This window comes from Plectropomus leopardus, chromosome 18 (genome assembly GCF_008729295.1).
Source record: "Plectropomus leopardus isolate mb chromosome 18, YSFRI_Pleo_2.0, whole genome shotgun sequence".
Taxonomy (NCBI): Eukaryota; Metazoa; Chordata; class Actinopteri; order Perciformes; family Serranidae; genus Plectropomus; species Plectropomus leopardus.
This window is the reverse complement of record NC_056480.1, coordinates 3,660,094-3,683,270: the sequence shown is the minus strand read 5'-3', so window position 1 is coordinate 3,683,270 and position 23,177 is coordinate 3,660,094. Positions and strand designations below refer to the sequence as shown.

General features: G+C 38.3%; 1 protein-coding gene across 1 annotated transcript; it reads left to right on the top strand.

Moving 5' to 3' along the window:
• Positions 1-1,366: 1,366 nt before the first annotated feature.
• Positions 1,367-21,227, top strand: LOC121957584 (glycogen synthase kinase-3 beta-like). Its single transcript, XM_042506227.1, has 11 exons — positions 1,367-1,701; positions 10,434-10,519; positions 11,886-11,987; positions 12,220-12,303; positions 12,782-12,892; positions 13,072-13,202; positions 14,454-14,658; positions 15,475-15,570; positions 17,202-17,388; positions 17,641-17,718; positions 19,541-21,227. Exons 1-11 carry the CDS (start codon positions 1,527-1,529, stop codon positions 19,600-19,602), a joined length of 1,317 nt encoding a protein of 438 aa, XP_042362161.1. The 5' UTR covers positions 1,367-1,526; the 3' UTR covers positions 19,603-21,227.
• Positions 21,228-23,177: the final 1,950 nt, after the last annotated feature.

Below are 23,177 nucleotides of genomic sequence, written 5' to 3'. Positions count from 1 at the left end.
ATTACATATACACAAATTCAAAGTGACAATAATAGTAGGTGAGACACAAAAAAAGCATGCATACATGATGATACATGTTTTTGAATAAACTGTTTTTTGGGGGGGGGTTTTTTCAAATTTGATGTCAGTCCACATGCAGAAGGTGTTAAATCCTTCCCTGATTTATTACAGTCTCTACTTTCACTTTGCTCTCTACAGAATGGCAGTGGAGAAGAAAAATAGCCAATGCAAATGAATCTTCACTTGGAACAAATTTGGCTGTAGACAAATGAACAGGATTTATAGACGCATCACCTTCACCCACCAAACAAGTCCCCCAAATCCCTGGAACACACAGCGTGTACTCCTCCGGCTGGCCTTCATCAAGCATCTCAGTGTTAAGAGTGCTTATTGGATTAGAGTAGCCTTTCAGATTCAGGTCATATTGGGTGAGAGGTGGGTTAAGGTAAGGGGACTTTGCCAGCAGAGAACCTTTCATATCTGCAAGAACACTCTGTGGGAAGCTGGAAGATACAACAACCTGCTGAATTCATAACAAACCAGCCTGTGGGACTTTTATCAGTAGATACTTTTACCCAAGAAAGAAATATCAATGCTTTATATTCAAAAACATTACAGAAAAGCTCTTTATTTAGAGCATTTCTTGAAAGGTTTTAATAATATAATATAATAATATTGAACCTCTCAAGTGTCCGTTGGGTATTTTGCTCTTTCTGTTATATTTTAAAAGCAGTAAAAGTTGTAATATAGCAGTTTTCAAATCACTCGTGTATTTTTTTCCCAAATTCCTCAAACTTTATTGACACATTCAAGACATATACATTCAGTATTTTCAAAATAGGTTGTATAACAATATGTAATTATAAAAATAAATTCAAGTGCTAATAATATTTAGAGGAAATAAAGAAAAAGAAAAACATTTGGTGTCTGCTATGAAAATGGAATTAAACTGACATGTCTAAATCTAATATTTTTTGCCAATTTAAAATCGATATGTTTTAAATTTCCAATTGTTGTCAAGTATATTTTAAGATCAATACTGCTAAAAACATTAAAGGTAGTATTTTAGCCAAATCATTTTATGCATTTTATATATTGCCTTCAAATTACTAATCTGTGATGTAAAAATGATCTCTGAACAATTTGCAATTGACGGGGTAAACTGAGTGGGGTTTTTTTTAAGACTAAATGGTAATCCTTTCCATTTTAAAGCAATCTATATACTATTGCTCTTCCCTTGGCCTACATCCACTGTTAAGTCATTTTAAATTTGTAGTTGTTTTGATTTGTGAACGCCTTTACAGCAAACCCGAGCAACAGCTCCTTCGAACTTCATCTCCCAGGTGACATTGCGAGCGGTCTGTTTCTAGGTGTCTAGCAACAGCTATCAGCCCAGACAGCCGGCGGCAACGGGAGCGGTATTTCTCGGTGTGTCTTTCCACGATTATTCGCTGCCGGGTTTTCATAATTAATAGTCGCTTGGCTGTAAATAGTGGAAAAAACAACCCTGACCCCTGCACAGAGATATGAGCGGCAGCGGGCGGCCCAGGACCAGCTCGTTTGCTGAGCCGCCAGGTGTTCCAGGAACCGCCGCTGCGTCCACCGGATCAGCCGCTGCCGTGGGGAGCAGCACAGGAAAGTCCGGGGTCCCGCAGGCCTCCGGCAGCAGCTCGTCGGGATGCTCGAACCTGAAGCTTACTAGTAAGTTCTAATTAGCTAACAGCTTTTTATCTGACTCTGTCAATATGTTAAATTTTATTCTCTGCTTTTACCGTAAAAATATGCGCCAGTGTTAGGTGTCACAACCCGGAGGAAAGTGCTCCTGTGTGGTGGTAACCAACTTGCTAGCAGGCTAACTAGCTAGCCTGCTAATGTTAGCCACTTGTTTTGTATGTTACTAGTTCTCCATCCGGCCGATGGATGTAATCAGCCCCACTGGTGTCAAACTAAGCAGCAGTCTGGTCATCACTATAACCCAGTGTAATGACAGCAGTATGAAAGGATGATCTAAATAATTAATTTTAAATTACAAAATGAGGTTCTGCTTGATTCCTCCGTGGTCAATGTGAGTGAGCAGTAAAACGGGGCTCTGTTGTTCTTTGTGGCCAAGCCAAGACTCAAATACCCGAGCTTGACTGTTGCATTCAAGGTTCATTTTTTTGCGAGTGCGGCATCAGCTATCAGCCCGGCTCGCCTGGACAGAGGGGTCAGGGCGGAAAGTTGCCTTTTCACCAAGGTCACCTGTGGGGCAAAGACTTAGCAGCAGGTGGCCGACGCCTGGAGGATGCAAGTGATGCATATCCAGCACAAGAGCTGGGCTGTCTGCTGGATGCCAAGGAGTAGGTTTCCCCAGTCTGAGATGGAGTTATAGTATGCCTCTTCATCAACATAGTGACAGGTGTAAGCTGAGATCTGTGAGTGTGCTTGCGTGTGTTAGTCCAAACCTTATCAACCATTAGCAGGCAGTGATGTGTGACTTTGATATTAGAGCCCAAATGGGAGGTCATCTCCAGTTCAAAGCAGCGTGACCCTTGTTTTGTCACCACCCTGCCTGAAGCCCTTAAAACAGTACTTAGGGCCTGTGGGCCATATCTGGCCCCCAATAGGGTGCCAGGTGGCCCTCCAGATATTTTGTTATTCTCAGCATAAGTGAAGCGATTTGCTGTAAGAATTGTTTTTGTACTTTTAGTACACATTAGATGCTAGAGTGCATAAAACAGCATCAAAAAAGTGCCAGTGAAGGATCCCCCACACCTCTTGACAAAGGTTCTAGCTTTGCCCCTAATGTCCTAAAATCCTACAAACTTCCTTAAATCCTACAAACTACCTAAAATTCCAGAAATGTCCCACAAAAACTAGAAACATGCTAACATCCTAGAAATGTCCTATAATCCTAGAAACATTCTAAATTCCCAGAAACCTGCCAGAATCCAAGAAATGTCTGTAAATCTTAGAAACAGACTAAAATCCTAGAAACTTTCTCAAACTTTAGAGATGTCCTGGAGTCCTAGAAATGTCCTAAAATCCTGGAAGCATGTATGTGGGTGCTGTGACTTGCTCCTGGCCTTCTGTCATTCTGCAAAAGTGGCCCGAGTTGAGTTTCCCTGCCTTAAAGCCCCACAGTGTTGCCTTCAGTGGGTAAAGATACTCTGGATGGATGATTGATGGATACGCTGTCAGGTTTGTGGAGACCTGGAGGCTATTTCAAGAGGCAGGATTAACCCAGTTAGCCAGATATTTTTGAGAGAGAATGGCATTTTGAATGACTGGTAAAATTAAACTTGGACATGGAGCATTAAGGATGTTGTGTTGCCATACCAACCAGTGGTCTGTCATTATGAACAACAGTGGAGGATGTTTAATGATGAAATGTTAAGGGTCCTGTTTTTTTTGTTTTGTTTTTTTTTAATACTCCTCATACTGCAAGTCCAGAAAGTGGTATCTTGATACTTCTAGTTTGAAGGGGAACTAAGTTTGTTTACATGGGCATAAATAACCCTTTCATGATGCATTTTTCGAGTGTCTCATTTATGTGTTAAAGCATGTAAACTCATTATTCAATTAATAAGAAACACAAATGTCCTAGCTGAAGTTCTCTGAAAGAAACCAGAATATATACGGGGAATGTGAATAACCTGATTTCTCTGTTCTCATGTAAACACCATATCCTGAATATGATCATAACTAGGTAAAGCCTCATAAACGGGTTAATCATGTCCATGTAATTACACTCAGTCGGTATATATCGAATATCAGTCAAAAATTCCAGCACCGTGCCTGCCTGATTTTTCTTCTACTGTTTACTTTTGTTGTGCATTGTGCAACGCCCTCCATTGACAACACATCCTTGATAACAATAGTTCCACGCAAAACTGGTGAAAATGCGAGCTGGCTTACTGGATAGCACCAAAGATCAAAGAAACATAGCTAATATGGTGAAAAAGGGGTGTGAGTGAATCTTAACAAAAAGATAAAGCTACTGACCAGCCACTTTGCAGGGTAGGGTGGCTATGTTTGTAACCCACCTACTTGCTGAGGTAGTTGGTTGCAATGGGCAGACCCAGCAGATATACGATGTCTGACAAATTATAGCAGCTGGTGCGAATGTCCCAGGGACGAAGAGACAAGCCCAGACATGTAGTGCCAGTGAGAGAGGCAACAATTAGATGGCAGTGTACTGGAAATATACTTGATGAACTATTTCAATGTGATGGCATTTTTTCCACTGATTATTCCACTTAAATATTTTTGCAATTTTTAGAAAATGTCATATAAAGTCAGGAATTGATGATTTTTTTGTTTTGGAGGTGGTCAACAAACAGTGAATCATTGTATCCAGAGTTTTTGGTATGTTGTTAATATATTAACACACCCAAGGGCAATTGAAAATAAGACTCACTGCAGTAAATCAGAGAACTTCACCACATCTCTGGGTAATTACCACGGCTGCTGCCTGTGACAGCGTCCAAGCAGTTGTTCCATTATTCACTGTCTGTGGAGCAGCTCCAGGATTTGTCTCCAGATGACATCATCACCACAGTCTGTCTCTTTGCTGTCTGGTTTAATTAGAAATGATCAAATTCACAAATTGAGCTATGAGTTACTGCAAAATATTATTGTCACTTTAGAGTGGATTTTCCCTTTAACAGAAGAGCAGCATTGTGGTTATCTCTTTGGGAAACACTGCAGAGACAGTTATGATATAAAAAAAACACAATAGCAATGATGATATCACAAGATTGTTGTTGTCCCAAATTACTTTATGAAAAGTAATGAACATAATTGTGATCCACTGGACAGTGTCTACATTTACATGCACACTATTTTTCTGAATATGACTAGTCTGAATTTGATGCTTGTGATTTAAACAGCATATTCATTTTAGATATTCTGAATTCGGCCTTTTTCCATGTGCATTTTCCCATTAAGACACATGGGATATGCTGGTATTATTCTAATTTAAGACGCATTCTTGGACATGTATACAGTGTATTTGGAATATGCATCTAAAATGTTTTTTCCATAGTTTGCAACACATGGACTCTAATCTGTTTATGGTCAGCTCTGAGTTATCATAGATTCGCTCTTTACAAACCAACTCGCCAAGTTTGCAAGGCTGGTGTAGAAATGTATGTCAGAAAGAAAAGCCAACATTTCTGGTCAGAAGAATAACACCTACTTTAAACATGAAAAACTTGGAATCAACTGTTTTTTGGATATGCACAACTTTGGCAACGCCGGCCTTTTCAATAAGGTGGTTGAAGGAATAACAGAGGGAGGCAGTGTTCACATGGTCCACCACTGATAGGAAACTTTCAAAAAGTCCTATTTTGAAGCAAAGAAGCAAAATGACAGAAGCGGCTCCAACTGTTCCACTTTTCAACATTTTGACAAGATAAACAATATGTTAGGGCATGCTGTTTGGAGTATGCACAGCTGCATGTAAAGGGGAATATTAGTAGAATATTCATTTTTATCAAACGACTCAGTAGGAATTTTGTCTTTTGGGGATTGAGCGCAAAAACAGGAATATTTTGTGCATGTAGCTGTAGTCAGTGACCAAAATGGTAATGGTGATATCATAAGTTTTTGTCCCCAATTGCTTTATGTAAATTGTATGTACTGTTTACTGACAGCCGTGATCATGGTCCGCTGGGAAGTCAATATTGTGTTGATTCTGTGTTTGTGGTCGAACGTCACATGAGCACAATGACTTCAGAACAATAGATACTTGATAGAAACCTCAAACTTACACCAGGGGATCTCCCGATAGAGTAGATGGCCTGGTTTGATCTTTGGAAGATCTTGCTGCATTAAACTGCATATTTATAAGGTAAACTTAATTCTTTTGAAGCTAGTTTGCTTTAAGACATGGAGTTCATGTAAGTACAGTGAGGTTTTTGTGTGTGTGAAGACATTAACATAGAAAATCTGCTGGTAATGCAATTTCATTTGTGACTATACTGGGACACTAGGTCGGTTTCCATTAACACTCAAATTGCTCAAATTGAGATTGTGAATATAAAATATGCCCAATGGAAACACCTCAATTTTGAAAAAAAAAACCCCTCCCATTTATCTAAAAAAAGTGTTCACGCTTGCATGAGGTTGTATTTCAGGTGATTTGATAAAGCCATATGTCACGAAACTGCAACTTTTTTTGCTTTTATGGGTCAGATGATGCTATGGCAATGGCTTGTCGGTAGGAACTGGCTCCCTCGGGCATGATGCAGCAGGCGCTACAAGAGGTGTTATTATTATTGTGTTATCACTTAACTCCTCAAAAGTTGAGCGTATCTTCTGGAAGTTTTGAATCCACAATCCCTCTGTGAAATCATGGACTATCACCTCCCAGAAATCATTCATACATGGACACTACCATGTATTAGGGGCTTGCTTTTCCATTATCGCTTGCATAACATACCTACATAACCTTTGATTGGAAATAATGACAGCTAGTGCGGTGGCTGCAATAGATAGAAACCTGCTGACGTTTTGAACATCCATTGCCATGCTTCTTGGAATGTTTTTGTGAGAGGAGGAGTGCATAACATTGCGAGAAAAGTTGCATAACATTGCGAGGAAAGTTGCGTAACATCGCTCAATGGAAACGCAGTCATCTCACAATTGTGATTTATCTACATTTTAAAACTATCACTTAATATTTGCACTAACGGAAACGCATTTTGTGTGTAAGATATGTATGTCCAAGACTTTACAGTGTCAAACTTGCCAAAATTATCTGCCGTTTTGAGTTTTAAAACACCAGATAAATAGGTATAGATGTGACAGGGTTTGAAAAGTGGCATGTTTTTAAGGGATTATTTCCTCCTGGAGTCTCGAGTTTCCCACTGTGAATGACAGGAAGCAGAGTGATACAAACACTGAAAACCAGCACAATGAAACAATGATAAAACAGACACAGTGACAAAGCCAGACTAAGACATCTTCTTTATTATGATAAATTATTTACCTCAGGGAATTTTTAAGCCAGTGGAAGTCATTTTTCATTCTGTGAAAAATGAATGGCAGCAAGAAACAAGGGCTGATATCTTAAGATGCCTGTACCAATGCATCAGCAAGAAAATTGCAAGAGGAGGAGCAGTTGTTATAAACGTATCCTTTAACCATCTGTCCTACTTTTAACCTGGAGCCCCGTGGGAGTGTGTATTCATGAACCCAGTCATTGAGTTAAGAGAACCCGGTGACCCGGTCACTCTGCAGGCTGCACAGTTTCAGCTGTAACAGATATCACCAGCTCGCCTGTTGGATGACCACCACACTTTGTGGCTCAGGACAGTTTACAGTGTGTGTGCGTGGAAATGGACACACAAGAACGCCAGGACATGCAGTTCTGGCTGTAAGAGGGCTATTTCAATAAGTGCATTGTCTTGTTTGGTAAACAAAGAATTAAGTATGTGGACATGGTCGTGGTGACAGTGATACAGCGCAATGACAGCTAGATGACAAAAGGCTGCTCCATTATTTAAGTAGTATAGTCAGCTGAGGATGATGAAATTTTCTTCAACTGGCAATAAATATAAATTCTTTTTGTAGTACTGTGTTGAAATAACAGAAATAAATCTGCAAATTGTAGTAATAGATGTGTAAGGTGGCAGGTTGAGCAGAAAAAAACAAATTAACCAATTTTTTATGCTTTTATCTCAAGTCACCAGACATTTCAACTCCATTCATGTTTTTCTCTTTGTTTGAAATTTCTATTGTTGCACTTTGACACTTCAAACTCTTTCAAGCCTTGACTTTTGAACAACAGCAAAAACAACAAAAGTTCTAAGCTCCTCAAATTAACACAACTTTTCCTGTAAATACAATTTACTCTAATTTCTATCAGCACCTCCTGCCGCTTTAACTGTTTTCGTGTTTTAAATGTTTTTGAAGGTTCAAAGTGTTGGCTTTTGGGCAATATATATGCAGAAATTGAATATAATATAATAAATATGTTTTCTTCAGTGTATAATTACCTGTAAATAGGAATCGTTGAATGGTATTTGTTACCTTAGAATTAGCAGTTTCAAACTATATACAGAGCGGGTCCTCATCTACGAAGATTGTCACCGCTGTGTTTTTACAGTAGTCCAGAACAGACAAACTAAGCACTTGCTCTTGATAGGGACATTTGCATGAGTCCAACAGCAACAAGACCGTCAAAACAATACAGCTTGTGCGTAAAACATTGCTTGTGCATTAAACTGCTTTATTCTGTGTTTTAACTGTTATTTTTATCTTATGGTAAATTGGTTTCAGAGAGGAAAACACCACTGCGGATAATGTGGTTTGTGGTTTAAAAAACAAAAACAAGACAAACTCCTGAACAAAGCTGAAGGAGTCCAAATCAAGAGAAGTTTCTTCTTGTTGCAAACCATAATCCACACCGCTTGGTGCCACTTAATGCCCCTAAATCTTACACACATTTCCTTAAACACTGCATTTTAAGGTGCAAGCAAATGTACATTTTCTTTAGAAAAGCCTTTTCTCATTACAATTTTATCTTTTGGACTTTGAATGAATTTCTAAAGCTGCTACAAATAGACTAGTAGTCCACATTTTCTTTTCTTTTTCATGTTTTTAACCAGCAGAAATTGGCTCCTGGTCTGCACCTTAAACTCACGTCATTGGTCTGAGGACTGAAATGTATATTTGAATAAAGCCTATTTCAAGTAGGGTAAAGTATAACATTGTTGTGGTATTTTAGAGCAGAGGTATGCAAAGTGTTTTATCAGTATGATTGTGTTTAGAGGCTTCCATCAACCTGTTTGTGTTGTTAAAGCACCCTCTTTCCAACCATACACACAGTTTTGTTTTAAGGCTGCATGCAGACAGAGATTGCTTTGGGCTTTTCCACTGAATATTGGTGAGACGATTTGTGCAGTGAACACAGGAGGGCTGCCCCATAAACGTCGATGAGTTGAGTCATCAGGCGAGAAGACCCTGAGTCGACTCATATTTTGTCAGTCAGCCAGTTTAACTGTTGGCAGCTTGAGCTACTTTTGAACAAGATGCTGGTACAATCTTAGCAACTGCAGAGTCTTTATTTCACCATGTTTTGACCACACTTGAGATGATGACATATGAACTGTGAAGGTTTTGAAAATGTAGGTTGTATTGAATTGTATTGAAAAAGTGTTGGAACCTAAAATATCTTGAAGATACATTTAAAAGGTCTTAAAACATCTTAAATTGTCTTAAATTCAAATTGGATGAGTCTTAAATGTTGTGTCGTCACATTACCGTGAACATTTTCAGCATTGGCGCTACAGGAAGCATCATTTTAACAGAATGATGAACATGTATTGCAGTGAGCTGAAATTATGTTGGAGTATAATTTGAATAAAAAAGTCTGAAAAAATGCTAGACATGTAGGAAAAGAAAAAAAATAATATGGTTCGTTGAAAAATCATTAACATTTTTTAAAAGTTTTGTCCATGAAAAAGTGTTGAAACATTATAAAATATTGCAAAGACACACTTAAAAGGCCTTAAAACATATTAAATTGTCTTAAATTCAGATTGGAGTCTTAAATGTTGTGTAGTCACATCACCATGAGAATTTTCAGCATTTGCGCTACATGAAGCATCATTTTAATAAAAGGAGAACTCTAAAGAGGAAGTGTCTTGTATGCATGCAGTACCCTTATTTTGTCCCCCTCTGCTCATTTAGATCAGTCTGCATTGTTTAACGGAGGCCCTGTTAGTTTAGTTTACTTTTAGTTTGCTTAGAGTGGTAACCATAGAGAGTATCATCAGTTTCATTTTACCCTACTGTCTATTTTGAACATCAATTCAACATCAATGTGTTAACTTGGAAGGAGTATATCTGAACTTTTGATGTCTGTTTCCGTCTTAAGGTTGGTCTTTTGGTCACTTAAAATGGCATAAGAAAGCTCTTAAAGTCTTAAATGTCACTTGTTTACACATGTAGACACTATGGATTTAACAAATGAATCCTCGTATGAAAAGCTGCTATCACTCAAAACAGTTTGTCAGGACAGAGAAAGTGTTTGGCCTATTTTGGGTTCATTCCCAGTTTAATTAGTCACAGTGTCTTGAATATGAACTCTGCCTTTCCTCCCTACTTCCTCAGAGGCTTCGTAAAGTTGACATCCATTCACTCGGTTGTCATTAACCTAAATATTCAGACGGGCAGCAGAGAGACGGCCCAGATGTTAAGTCAGGCTGCAGCGAGTTGAATGTCAAGGGCTACTGTTGTGGTTACGGCGTGAAGCGGTTTCATATCATTACCTCTTGTAGAAATAGCCAGAGGGACCACAGCACATTTTAATCCTTTTTATTACTTCAGTTTTAGCACAATAAGGCAATTAACAGATTACCTGCGATTACGTCTTCTAATTCATAATATTAAAATCTTATGTCCCCGCTGGCCTCATGTTGACCCTGTTTCCTATTGTTTCCTAGGAGACAGCGGGAAGGTGACGACAGTTGTGGCCACACCAGGTCAGGGACCAGACCGCCCACAGGAAGTCTCTTACACTGACATCAAGGTGAGACGCAACTAAAATCAAGACCCCACAGTGACATCAGCATGACATCTGTCCTTTCTCACCTCCTCTGCTTCTGTGTCAAAGACTTTAATCACCTCGTTACACAAAATGACTGCAATATATCTGGCTAAACTTGATAAGATTGTTGATCAATAGCAGGGGCTCCGTTATTACTTTGCCAGGTGCTGATATTTATGGCTTTCAGTGCCAAATTAATGCTGACTTTCTGTTTGCTGTCTTGTCATGTGACATAATTGTGTCAGTTGGAGGCCAATGACATTACATGGGATGAGATTGGTGTTGGAGACTTGTTCGTACCTAGGCAGGCCCTTCTGTTGGTTTTTCTTTTATCACTTCTAAGAATAATTAATCTCTTTAATAGTGTGTTAACGTGCATTTGTCACACTTTTTATCTCAAAGGTAATGGTCTTATTATACTGCCTTATCAGAAATATTCCAGGTCTCCAATGTCTGCAGCAGTAGTTGAATGTTATCAAGGTATCTTATAAAACTCAACTGAAATATTTTGTTGGAATGTATACATTTTTTAATAATCTTAAAGATAAAACTGCGATCACATTGGGCCTCATTTACCAATATCTTCCCACATGTTTAATGTTTATGTACTTGTTTTTCATGTATTCTTGAACTGCAGAATCGCCCGCGCCTGTATTCATAAAGCTACAAAGTCTGTTGTCCTCATAATTTAAAAGAAGAAGAAAAGTTGAGAGAATGAGGTCAAGAATGCCCTGTTGCACTGCTGTCCTAAACCCAGCGTGTTATTTCTCTTGACTAGTACCCTTTTCCCGCCAAAAGTAGTGCAGACATGCATGTTTTTCAAACATGGGTCAACCCAGTAAATATAGGCAAAAGATCGCATTCCCATTGCCAGTAAACAAACTGCTGCAAGCACGTAAGGAATACCTTTTGATAAAAATGAATCTTCAAAAGGGCTTTAAAAGAGGGCAGTGATGTGGCAAGCCGGAGTTCAATAACAAATTATAGTTAATAACCAATTATTCTGACAATGACAGACATGCCAGAATGTCAGAATCTTTATAAAAACTGCATAGATTATGAGTATAAAGTTTTTCTGAAGAAAGGATGCCATACGAGGCCCTATCAGCTATCAGTGTGTAAAATTGCTATTTTATTTATAATTCAACAACTAGAATTCAAGTTGTTATTAGTTTTAACGTTAATAAGCCAATTACTTCCTAATTTTCTGTATTTGTCGTTTGTTCTATTCAATGTCAGATAATCATATAAAATGCTCACCACAGTTTCTGTGTGCCAAAGGTGATGTCTTTCAATTGCTTGTTCTGTTTTATCTGAAACCCCAACGTCTCCTTCTTTGTGAAAATAGGTGATCGGCAATGGGTCATTTGGTGTCGTGTACCAAGCTCGCCTCATCGACAGCCAAGAGATGGTGGCCATTAAGAAGGTTCTGCAGGATAAGAGGTTCAAGGTAGGACTGTAATAATTTCTCCACGTACTCTCTTGTGTTTTGGGGTCAGATGTTTTCTCCCACGTGTTTTATTTGTCACACACTTAAAGTAGTAATGGGTCTTACTATAAATGAGCTTGGTGTTTGCTCTGTGTACACAAGGTTTCTCTTTTCTCTGTCATTTATAATTCTTCTCATGCCTGGTTTGTTTTCTTGATTTCCCACCATCACTTGTGTTTTCATGTCTTTGCAGAATCGGGAACTACAGATCATGAGGAAGCTTGACCACTGCAACATTGTCAGACTACGTTACTTCTTCTACTCCAGTGGAGAGAAGGTGCAGCTTATGTTTTATTTTTTTTTTTTTCTCAACTGTTCTTGTAGAAAAGTCTTAACTCTGTTTTTGGTCGAAAAAACTTTTGCTTGGTCACCATATTCTCACACTCTTATCTCAAAGTGCCACAGTTTCAGGAGATTACATTAAAACACAGGAAATGATGTACGCACATAAAACACAAGATTGCGCACATGTATCTTAAAAAGAAACCCCAGCCTTAAAAAAGGGAAGCAATCCATTTCTTTGACTGATAAGTATAGAAACACTTCTGAGAAGTAAATTACCAGAAATTAGATTCTGTTTCCATGTTCCTTTTTTAAATTTTAAATAATAAGGATGAAAAAGAAAGATTCAACTTGTAAATCAATATGACAGTTTGTTGTGCATGTATTCCTATAACATTGGTGGTCACAGCTCTCAAAAATCATGCATATTTTAAATATGATGATCTCTGTCTGTCTGCTTCTGTGCCGTACAGAAAGATGAAGTGTATCTCAACCTGGTGCTGGACTTTGTCCCTGAGACCGTCTACAGGGTTGCCAGGCATTTTAACAAGGCCAAGAGCATCATTCCTATCATATATGTGAAGGTACATTTCTGCTTTTTCCCACCCAGACATTTCTGTGTTGTCTAAGATAATACGATGTTTGTGCAAGTTTTTAGAATTTGTTGTTCGTCCAATCTGAAACTCAAACTCAGTAATACCATGCATGTTCTGTTTGTTTCCATTTTAACAGCGTGTTGTTTCCTGTGTTGTGACCTCCTCAGGTGTACATGTACCAGTTGTTTCGCAGTCTGGCTTATATCCATTCCCAGGGCGTGTGTCACAGAGACATCAAGCCTCAAAACCTGCTTGTCGACCCAGAAACTGCCATCCTCAAGCTGTGTGACTTTGGCAGGTGAGCTGCATGAACAGATGGAAGAAGGATTTTAACACCAGAAAAATTTAAGAGATGCAGCATGTTTTTTATGTGCAGAAAGAACAGATTTAATCTGATCTGTATTTGTTCTCCAAAGCGGTTTTCAGTATGTGACATTTCAGATAACGTGTGAGGGCTTAGACATGAATTAACCATTTCATGCATAATGGGACCGTGTTCTAGGTCTTCACAGGTCCAAAATGATGATCAATAATTAAAAATATATAAACTGACCCGTTTGTGCGCAAGATATAACAGACCTGACACAACAGATGCCCAAAGCAAGAGAGACTCGGGTGTGCTTGATGGACCAGACAAACCCGATAAATAAACTTTAGACTAAAAATACCATTATTTTGTCGTTGTGAGCTGAACCTGGCTGCCAGAATCCAGTTTACGATGGTTCTTTGAGGCTAAGATTGTCCATAAAAATATAAATGTTGAAACTTTTGTAAAAATGGTTAGATTCTTCACAATTTAATAGTTCAATTCATTATAAGGAAACTTTAAGAACCAAAGTATAATTAATTCAGATTTATCAACATGTTAAACCGAAGGGAGACGAAAAAAAGTGGTGACACCCTAACTTTGAAGCGCTCATTAAGTCTGAATATGTGTCCATCCTTGGATTATTTATATTCCTTTAGTCTGAAAGGGTCCACTGATCAAAAGAATCAAAGCAATTTTTCGTAAAATCAATCTAAGTTTTGAGTACTCTCTGACTCACAATCCATCTTTGCTCCGTTTGTTTAGGGGGTTTTGTGTTTTCACCTTGCTTTTGCTCTTTTAATCAGTGTTAAGTGAACCTTGTCATCATGTTGAGTTGCACTTACACACTTTTATCTCTTGATCAGCGCTGATCACAGATCCTCTCTGATTCACTCAGGTATTATACACGATGATAAACAGCCCGGGGACCCGTGACAATAGAATGAGACCTAACCTGGACCTGATTAATCCCAATAAAACGTGGAGTCAAACCCGTTAGGTCAAATCCCAGGTTAGGTCTCAGGTCCCAGGGTCTTGGTAGGCTGTTGGAGACCTCACTGTATTCAGTATCGCAGACCTACTTTTTTAAAATCTCTAGTCTTTTGGGCAAGAAATAACCCCACAAGTTTTAATAACTATTTTCTCCAAAATACGTCACTCGTCTGCTCATGACCATCCCCTTGGACCTCTTTCTTTACTGCAATTTAAACCATTTAAATATGATTTCTTGTGTTTCCCCAGCGCCAAGCAACTGGTCCGCGGTGAACCCAATGTATCGTATATCTGCTCACGGTATTATCGTGCCCCCGAGCTCATTTTCGGTGCCACAGACTACACGGCGAACATTGACATCTGGTCAGCAGGCTGCGTGCTGGCGGAGCTGCTGCTCGGACAGCCCATCTTCCCCGGTGACAGTGGGGTGGACCAGCTCGTAGAGATTATCAAGGTGAGTGTGTTTCTCAGGTATCAGCAGGCGGGTTTCCATTAACTCCTTAAATTGTGTAAATTAAAATTGCAAATATAAAGTACGCCTAATGAAAAAACTCCCATTTATCACAAAAACGTTTTTATGCTCGCATGAGGTGGTATTTCAGGCGATTCAAAAAAGCCATATTTTGCAAAACTGCAATGGAAACACTTTTTTGCTTTTAGGTTGCCTGATGCTATGGCTATGTGCTTGTCAGTAGGAACTGGCTCCCTCATGATGCAGCAGGCGCTATAAGAGGTGCTTTTGCATCTCATGACTTTTCAGAAGTTGAGCAGATCATTCGGAAGTTTTGAATGCACAATTCCTCTGTGAAATCATCGACTATCACCTCCCAGAAATCCCTCATACATAGTCGCTCCCACGTATAAGGGGCTCGCCTTTCCATTGTTGCTCGCATGACACACCTAAGTAGCCTTCGATTGGAAATAATGGTGGCTGCAATTGAAATAAACTTGCAAATGTTTTGAACATCCATCGCCATGCTTCTTGGAATTTTAATCGCAAGGGGAGAAGTCGCATAACATCACTAAATGGAAGCGCAGTCATCTCACAGTTTACCCGCCTAGTGTGCTGCTGGACTGATCGTAGGGCTGCTTTTAATTCCAGTTTTCAGTGTAGGAAATCACAGTGGGAAACTTGGTGTGTACATGTGGGCATGCTTATTTATTATTTTGTGTTGGTATCAATAATGACTGCAGATATAATAACAGTCAATCACGCACTTAAATAAAGTGTACAGAATCCTGCTCATACTCCTCCTAAATCTGTTCTCAGGTGCTAGGAACCCCAACAAGGGAACAAATCCGAGAAATGAACCCAAACTACACAGAATTCAAGTTCCCTCAGATCAAAGCTCATCCATGGACCAAGGTAAGGAAATAATTAATATACCATTAGGGCAGTGGATATTCACCAGGCCTGTCTGGTGAAGGCATGTAGAGCTGTCCACTCATGATCGGATCACCTGAGAATCATGTCAGTATCAGGTAGAAACAGACTCAAAGTCCTGTATTTGTGAAGAAGAATCTGTAAACATTGAGAAAATGTTGGTGTATGAAAGCTTTTTTTTAACAATGTATTTATTTGTTTTTCAGTTATAACAGATATTACATATAAATGATAGTCTTGGCAGCAGATATGGTATACCATAAAATGAAAAGGCAAAACAAAAAAAAAAACAGCATCAATAAAAAAAAGATAAGATAAAATAATTAAAAGTTTAAGAAAAAATTAAAGCAGAGGCAATAAAAACATGTTACAGTAGTTACAAGTTGTTGTTTATGACTATTATTTTCTTTCTGATTTCTGTGACATTTTACTTATGTTATGAGACATAATTTGTACATCTGTCTGTGGACAAACTCTATATCTATATAGCCGATATACAAAGGCATTTGAGACATTTCACCAGTTTATCAGAGCAAAAGAAGAGAATACCCATGGACGCGTTGTTGCCCACATGGTCTATTTAAATCTGCGAGTCGAAGTGCTTCCGTGCCCTCCTTCTGCGAGTCGATTAACCCTGTGACACCTTAAGAGTACAGAAACAACATAAAACCAAGAGAATTGGCCCTTTAACATTTACTACAAAGTGGAAAGCTTTCTACTCCAAAAACTGCCTGTAACTGCTTTTTTTTAGCTGCAGATCTCTCTAAGGGTTTTCTTTCTACCTACACTTAAACTTTTAAAATAAAACAATGAAAATAGAGCACAAGAGTGTCCTGCTAACCTCGAGGAGATAAACAGTTGTATAATTCAGCTAGCCATTTCATTTTTTAGGCTCTTCATATCAATCATAGTGGGTGTTTTTCTCTTGGAAAAAAACAGTTATTGATTATTTAGAAATTGACAAACTCCACAGTGCTGTAAAAAAAAGGTTTTGCACCTTCATACTTCTCCAATGATTTATCTGAAAAAGAAATGGCTCAAAACTTTTTTTTTATGGCCTTGTGTATAATTAATTCACCATTTTTTCAACATCATTATTGTATATTTCTTTTACATGCCTTATACTTGTTTTATTGTTTATATATCTTGCTTTTATTAAGAGTATTTTTCTTTTTTCAACCTTTAGGATTTTATTATGTTATTGTTTTTATGCCTTGTGTCTCCTTGTTTTTATACACGTTGAGCTTTTTTTAAATTATTTTTATTGTTACATTAATGCTAGTTAATAGAATAATTGTCTCGTTTGGATGGCATTTTTGGCAGATATTTGAACTTAAAGGTACATTTGTTAGGATAGTCTGTTGCTGTCTGTAAACACACTCGTCCACAGAAGATAAAGTAAGAGCCAACCCCAGATTCGCTCTGGTGAGTTTTGCCTCACCTCATCCATAAATGCCCCGAACACAAAAAAAAGAGAAAATGCAGGCAGAGGACAGAGTCTCTGCAGCTATATGTAGTCATATGTGATGATTGAGAGGGATTACTTGTGTATGAGTCTATATATTTTTCTTTTTAGGAAAATTGTCCGTCTTTAAATTCTTGTTGTTCTTCAGGTGTTTAAACCTCGCACCCCTCCAGAAGCCATCGCTCTTTGCTCACGGCTGCTGGAGTACACACCGGCCTCACGGTTCTCCCCACTAGAGGCCTGTTCGCACGCCTTCTTTGACGAGCTTCGACAGCCGAACACACGACTGCCCAGCGGCCGAGAACTGCCAATGCTATTTAACTTCAGCACCACAGGTACGTACAGACTGAAGCTCATTTTTATTATTTTTTTTTTAAGCTGAATTTCAGCACCACGATAATCTGTTGTCTTTAAAAGTCATCACCATCTGTTTAGTACATTCAGGTGTTGTTTCTTGTTTTGTTTTGGGTCAATGCTGCGACCTCAGAGGAGGGGCAATTAACACAATGTGCACTATCCTGTTGTTATGAGACAATGTCCTCTTTATGTATGACTCATTAATTAAAACCTCTTTTTATTTTATGCAGAGCTGTCCATCCAGCCCCAGCTGAACTCAACCCTCATTCCTCCTCACGCTCGCTCACATACAGCTGCTTCCGCCCACGGTGGGAAACTCTTACGTTAAAGTTATTGTCATTTTGTAAATTTTAAATGTTAATATCATGGTTTTGTGTTGGCTGAAAAAAATGTGTTAAAGTAGTGTTTAAAATGAATACTAAAAAAAGCAATAACAAACAAACAAAAACAATATTGAATTAAATTGTTAACATTATGTACTCAGTTCTAATTAGCTAGTGAATGGAACAATTTTATTTATTTATTTTTTTCTATTTTATTTGTTTTACCTGGTGCTACATTGTTTCAATTTTAGTTTTGGTTCTGAAGTCCTGCAGGATTATTCTGGCTTGGAAAATACATAATGGAAAATCATTTAAAATACAATTTTCACCCATGGGAAACTGCTCTGTTGAGTACATAGAATAAATATCCTTACAATTAGGATTGGATCCCTTCACAGTGATTAAACAGCAAATCACCAAAGGTATGAGGTCAGTTATGGGACATGAAAGATTGATTTTATTTATTCTTTTTTAAAGTGTTTTTTTTAATGTAGTTAGCAGTATTGTAATTGTATTTTAGTTGTAACTAGAGTAATGGGTGTTTTTTGACACCAGATGGCAGTATTGTATATGAAACCTGATTTTGACATGAATGGATTAGGTGTGAAATACTTGTCTCTTATTCAGATGAGACAGATTTCAGAATGCACACATTGTCGAGTAACAGGTATATAAATATGTACTGTTAGAATTGAAAACCCTTTTTCCACACCCCTTTTTTTTTGGAAAGATTTGCAACACTTTTAGATTTCATCAATCAAAAGATAAGATAGTTCTCATATCTGAAACATTTTCTCTTATAAAAGGGAAACATGAAATGTTATTCTGAAAGTTTAACGATAATAATACGTCACCCCCCTTTTTAAAAATCAATCAGCGGTGAATGCATCAAAAATGAAGAAAATTCTTAATGATTGAAGTTACAGGGGTTCGTGTTTCACAACAACAAAACTATACCACAACATCTGTTTTCAAATTTACACAACTCATGCATTAAAATCCAAGTCTCATTTATCCAGTCATATGTTCAGTACTTCCCAAAAAGACAGCCCCTTTATCGGCGGGGAACTGAATGTAAAGTGAAACTTATCTACGCTCTCTCCATAGCCAGAATCTGTCAATTTATTTGTGTTATTATGTGACTTCAGGGAATTTAAGCTAACCCTTTAAAACACCAAAGTTACACAATAACCTAAACTAACTGCTCGAGGCAATGATAGATCAATGCCTCTTGTGTTCTGTGAGATAAAATTACTGTTTTTGTCGATGGAGTCTAGTTTCTAAGAGAGCTTTTGACTTTTAGATCAGTTCCCCTGTCTGTTTTGGAACTGCTGAGCATATGACTGGGTAAATTAGCTTGGATTTTACTGCATGAGATTGTGAGAGTTTGTAAACAGATATTTTGATACAGTTTTGCTGTTGTTAAACATGATTGACTGATGAATTCATGTAGGATTTTCTCTGTTTTTGGATTCCTCCTTCATCAGAGGCATGCAAGAAAAGGTTTTTTTCGCAGATTCATCCTAAGACGGGGAGTAATTGATATACATATCAGTCATTAGGGTGATGAAGTATTCTTTTGAATTCCGCATTTTAGTTTTCAGTTTCAGCAATGAGCCCAAAACCACAATACATCTATCCGTCCACTCAGTATGAATATCTGATGCTGTGAATTTGTCTATTTCTTAACTGCCCCCAGCTTTTCAAGCCCATTACCAGAAAACAGCATTATCTTATAAAACTACCTTTTTGTGTCAGACTGTGAGTTTACCGTTGACTGTGTTTTGTTTCCTCTTGTGTCCTTCAGATGGTACCGGTTCAGATTCATCTCAACACAGTTCAGTACCAGGATCTCTTAACAGCATCTGAAGCAGCTTCTCACCTGCCTGCCTGCAAGCCTCTCTCTCTCTCTCTCTCTCTCTCTCTCTCTCTCTCTCTCTCTCTCTCTCTCTCAAACACTCACACTCACACACACACACACACACACACTACTGCTTTCCTCCATGCTGCTTGCTCTCCTCTTAGATGATCTGTTTTGTACAGTATACGCATTGAACAAACTAAACATTAGTTCTTTAGCTGCCAGGGTTGAAACTACGGCAGGTGATTGTTAAAACACACACACACACGTACACACAGAGTCGTCTCGCTGCTGCTTGGGTGGTCAGTGAAGGTTCAATAGTCGGGGCTGGTCCTCTGTATTATAACTTTTTCTTTTTTTTTAAATCAACATTTTTTCCTTCTTTATATTTGTGTTTATTTATTTGACTAATTGAAAGCATCGTGTGGTCACAAAACATTTGGTCCCTAGGGTTTGGTTTTTTTCCAGATTATTTTTTTATTCGTCAGTGTTTCTGCATCCCTGTTAGTGCGGGGTGAACTGTACACTGCCTGACCAGAAGATCATGACTGGCCTCAAACTGGTCCATCAGGGTAAAGGATGTTTTATTCAACTCAGGGCAGGAGAGAGTATGCAGGGACTAATAATTTCCTTAATCCTCCAGCCATTTGTTTTGCCAATCCAGCCTGATGTTTAGGTTTAAATTAAACCTCCACGTCTTGTTTATTTACCCGCTTTGATGGCGGGTGGAGTAGAAAACCTCATCAGCACCAGGTAGCAGTTATCAGTGTTTGGTTGGAGGTGTACTGGATTGCCCCTTACCTGAATCATGCTCAGTGGCTGCATTTATACACATCTCATATTCATTTCTGTTTGTTCCCTGTTTTAGAGAGTTTTGTCCGGTATAAGAGGGAAATATTCCTATTAAAAATCCTTTCTCCACAATTCCACAGTCGTAGGTTAAAATGGTTAAGCATAATCATGGATTAAGGCTCATTTTAGCTTTTGTTTTTTTTTTACTTTCCACATCCAGGAGGGCACAGCGATTAACTTATCGAAAAGACAATTTTAGCCCAAGGAAATATTCCTCAACTCCTGCTCTTCTGCATCAATTCAAAACATTGTTTAGATCTGTAAATGTCAAGTCGTAAAGAAAGTGTGAATGTGCTACTCAGCAAAAGCAGATCTAGAAAATGAGCCTTTAGAAATGAACAAATTAGAATCGTATTAGTGCGACTAGTAGTTCGTTACTGGACGCTCACAGTGCACTGCTTGTTCTGTGTCCTGCCAACAAGTAGTTAGTTGTGTTCACCTGAAAATCAGTTGAAAACCAGCAGTGCTCACTCATTGCAGCATTACAAAGTGGAGGAAGAAGCTATTCAAATAAACTAAAGATTACGACATCAACATTTTTCTTAAAGAAAGGAATTTATTTGCAGAAAAAAACCAAAGTTACGCCCCAAAAGAAAAAGAAACCAGAAAGCTCACTGGTTTCATTCATGCTAAAAAATGTCAGTGAGTGTAGTTTACTGTGAACGCCTGAGTTCAGAAATGTCTTAAAAGGACAGTCCACCTCCAAATCGAAAAATACATATTTTTTCTCTGACTGCTATTTATCAGTCTAGATTATTTTGGTATGAGTTGCTGAGTGTTGGATATCAGTCATAGAGATGTCTGCCTTCTCTCCAAAATAATGAAACTGGATGGTTCTTGCCTTGTGGTGGCCGAAACACCAAAACAATACATTTGAAAAACTCAACAGCAGTGTCTCATTCCAGAAATCATGACCGCTGACTCAAGATAATCCATAGACCTTGTTGTGAGCAGTTTCATGTAGGAACTATTTCCTTTCAACTGAACTACACCCACTAACCGTATGACAGCGCAGAAGGAAGCGCACATCTACTGCTAGCTCACCCAGCACCACTCAGCGTAGCTAACGTTGCAGCGTAGCTGATAAGGACGCCATTAATGTTTACATCTCGCGACTCATGTCATGAGCACGAGCCTCCGATCCATGAGTAAATGCGTGCTTCCTTCTTTTTTTTAGACCCAGCAGAATTAAGTTTCACTTTCAATACACCTGACGTTCTGCTGCTCCATCTGTGCCCAGAGTACACTCTGCGCTCTGACAATGTGGTGCTATAAATAACCAAATGTTGTATGTATTTTAGTAGCCCTCACAATTACAGGTCCAGCTACAAAAATAGAGAATCTATTTGTGGTGACAGATGTTTTAATCGTGGCGGGCTGCAACACATAAATGAATGTTTGGGAAACCCTGATGTAGATTAAAAAATAACTCCACAGATCAAAGGAAAAATAAGTATTTTTAGATTTAGAGGTGAACTGTCCCTTTAAAGGTGTGTTCCACTGAAATTGGCTGGAATTCTTCTTTTTATTATTTATAGTAAAAGAAAATAATCTTTTGTCTTTCATTAATAGCTTTCAAAACAGGAGAAAAAAATAATAAGAAGTGAAAATGTTAAAATTCAAGCAGCTAACTCTGCTTTGAAAAAGTCAAGATTTTTTTAAAGACAAATTATGCATTTTAAAGCTTTGAAAAGTATTTAAATGTGGAAAATATAGTTACTTGATGGCTCCCCTTTACAATTCTGCTTACATGTCTTTTGACGTGTATTTAAACAGAAAACAAGCTGGTTTTGCTAGTCTTAAAATCTTTTAATTTCACAATATTCTACAGACCTCTCGCTAAAAAACTCGTATAATCCCTTTAAAAATATTAGCAGATTAAACACAAATGCTGTTAATCAAAAAGTCACTTTTGGTGGGATTCCCTAAGTTAAAAGATCATTCTTGTCCCAGTGTTAATGTAGAAAAAATGCTTTTGACTCCAAGAGCAGCGTGAATGTTGGTCCTCTTGTTGATTAAATGCAGAAGATGGAAAATTTAGTGTTTTATTAAACTCGATGGTGGTGGGGGGCGGGGGACACTTCATGTAAACTAATTTATTTATTTGTTTTTGTGATGAGAGGTGGACATCAGTTAGTATAAGAGGACTTTGTTATTGTCAAGGCTTCTTAAGGAAGCCGTGGAAATAAATGAAAAGTTCACAGTTTTAAGAAGCAGAAGAAAAATAACAGGTGAATGGACGGCTTAATGTGAATAATAGTTGAATTTTCAAGCAGGGGAGTTCCTGTTAGGTGACTGTGTGTTTGTGTGCCCCTTTTGCTTCTATCTTTGTGAGGACCAATTTGAGATTTACCCCCGTAAGATTCAGAAAAAAAGACGTTTGAGGGTCATGGGTCAGAGAATGTATTATCATCGTCCTCTCAAGCGTAGAATTGCACGTGTGTCTGACCATGTTCCAACCTGCAGTCTGAACAGCCAGTGTTTTAGGGGTTAGATCAGTCAACAATACAGATTTTTAGTCAGCAGTACAGACCACTTGAAAGTTTGTAGTATAGTATATTTGATACTATTGTTCCATGCCTCCACCTGCTGTTTTTAAACTCTTTTCTTTTTTAAAATATGAGTGAAGATGCTTTTTTTAAAATCCCGCCACATTCGGCACATTCACATTGATTTTATATGAGGAGAGTGGAGAGCATTTCTCTGTCCTCCCCACTAACCTGCCGTCCTA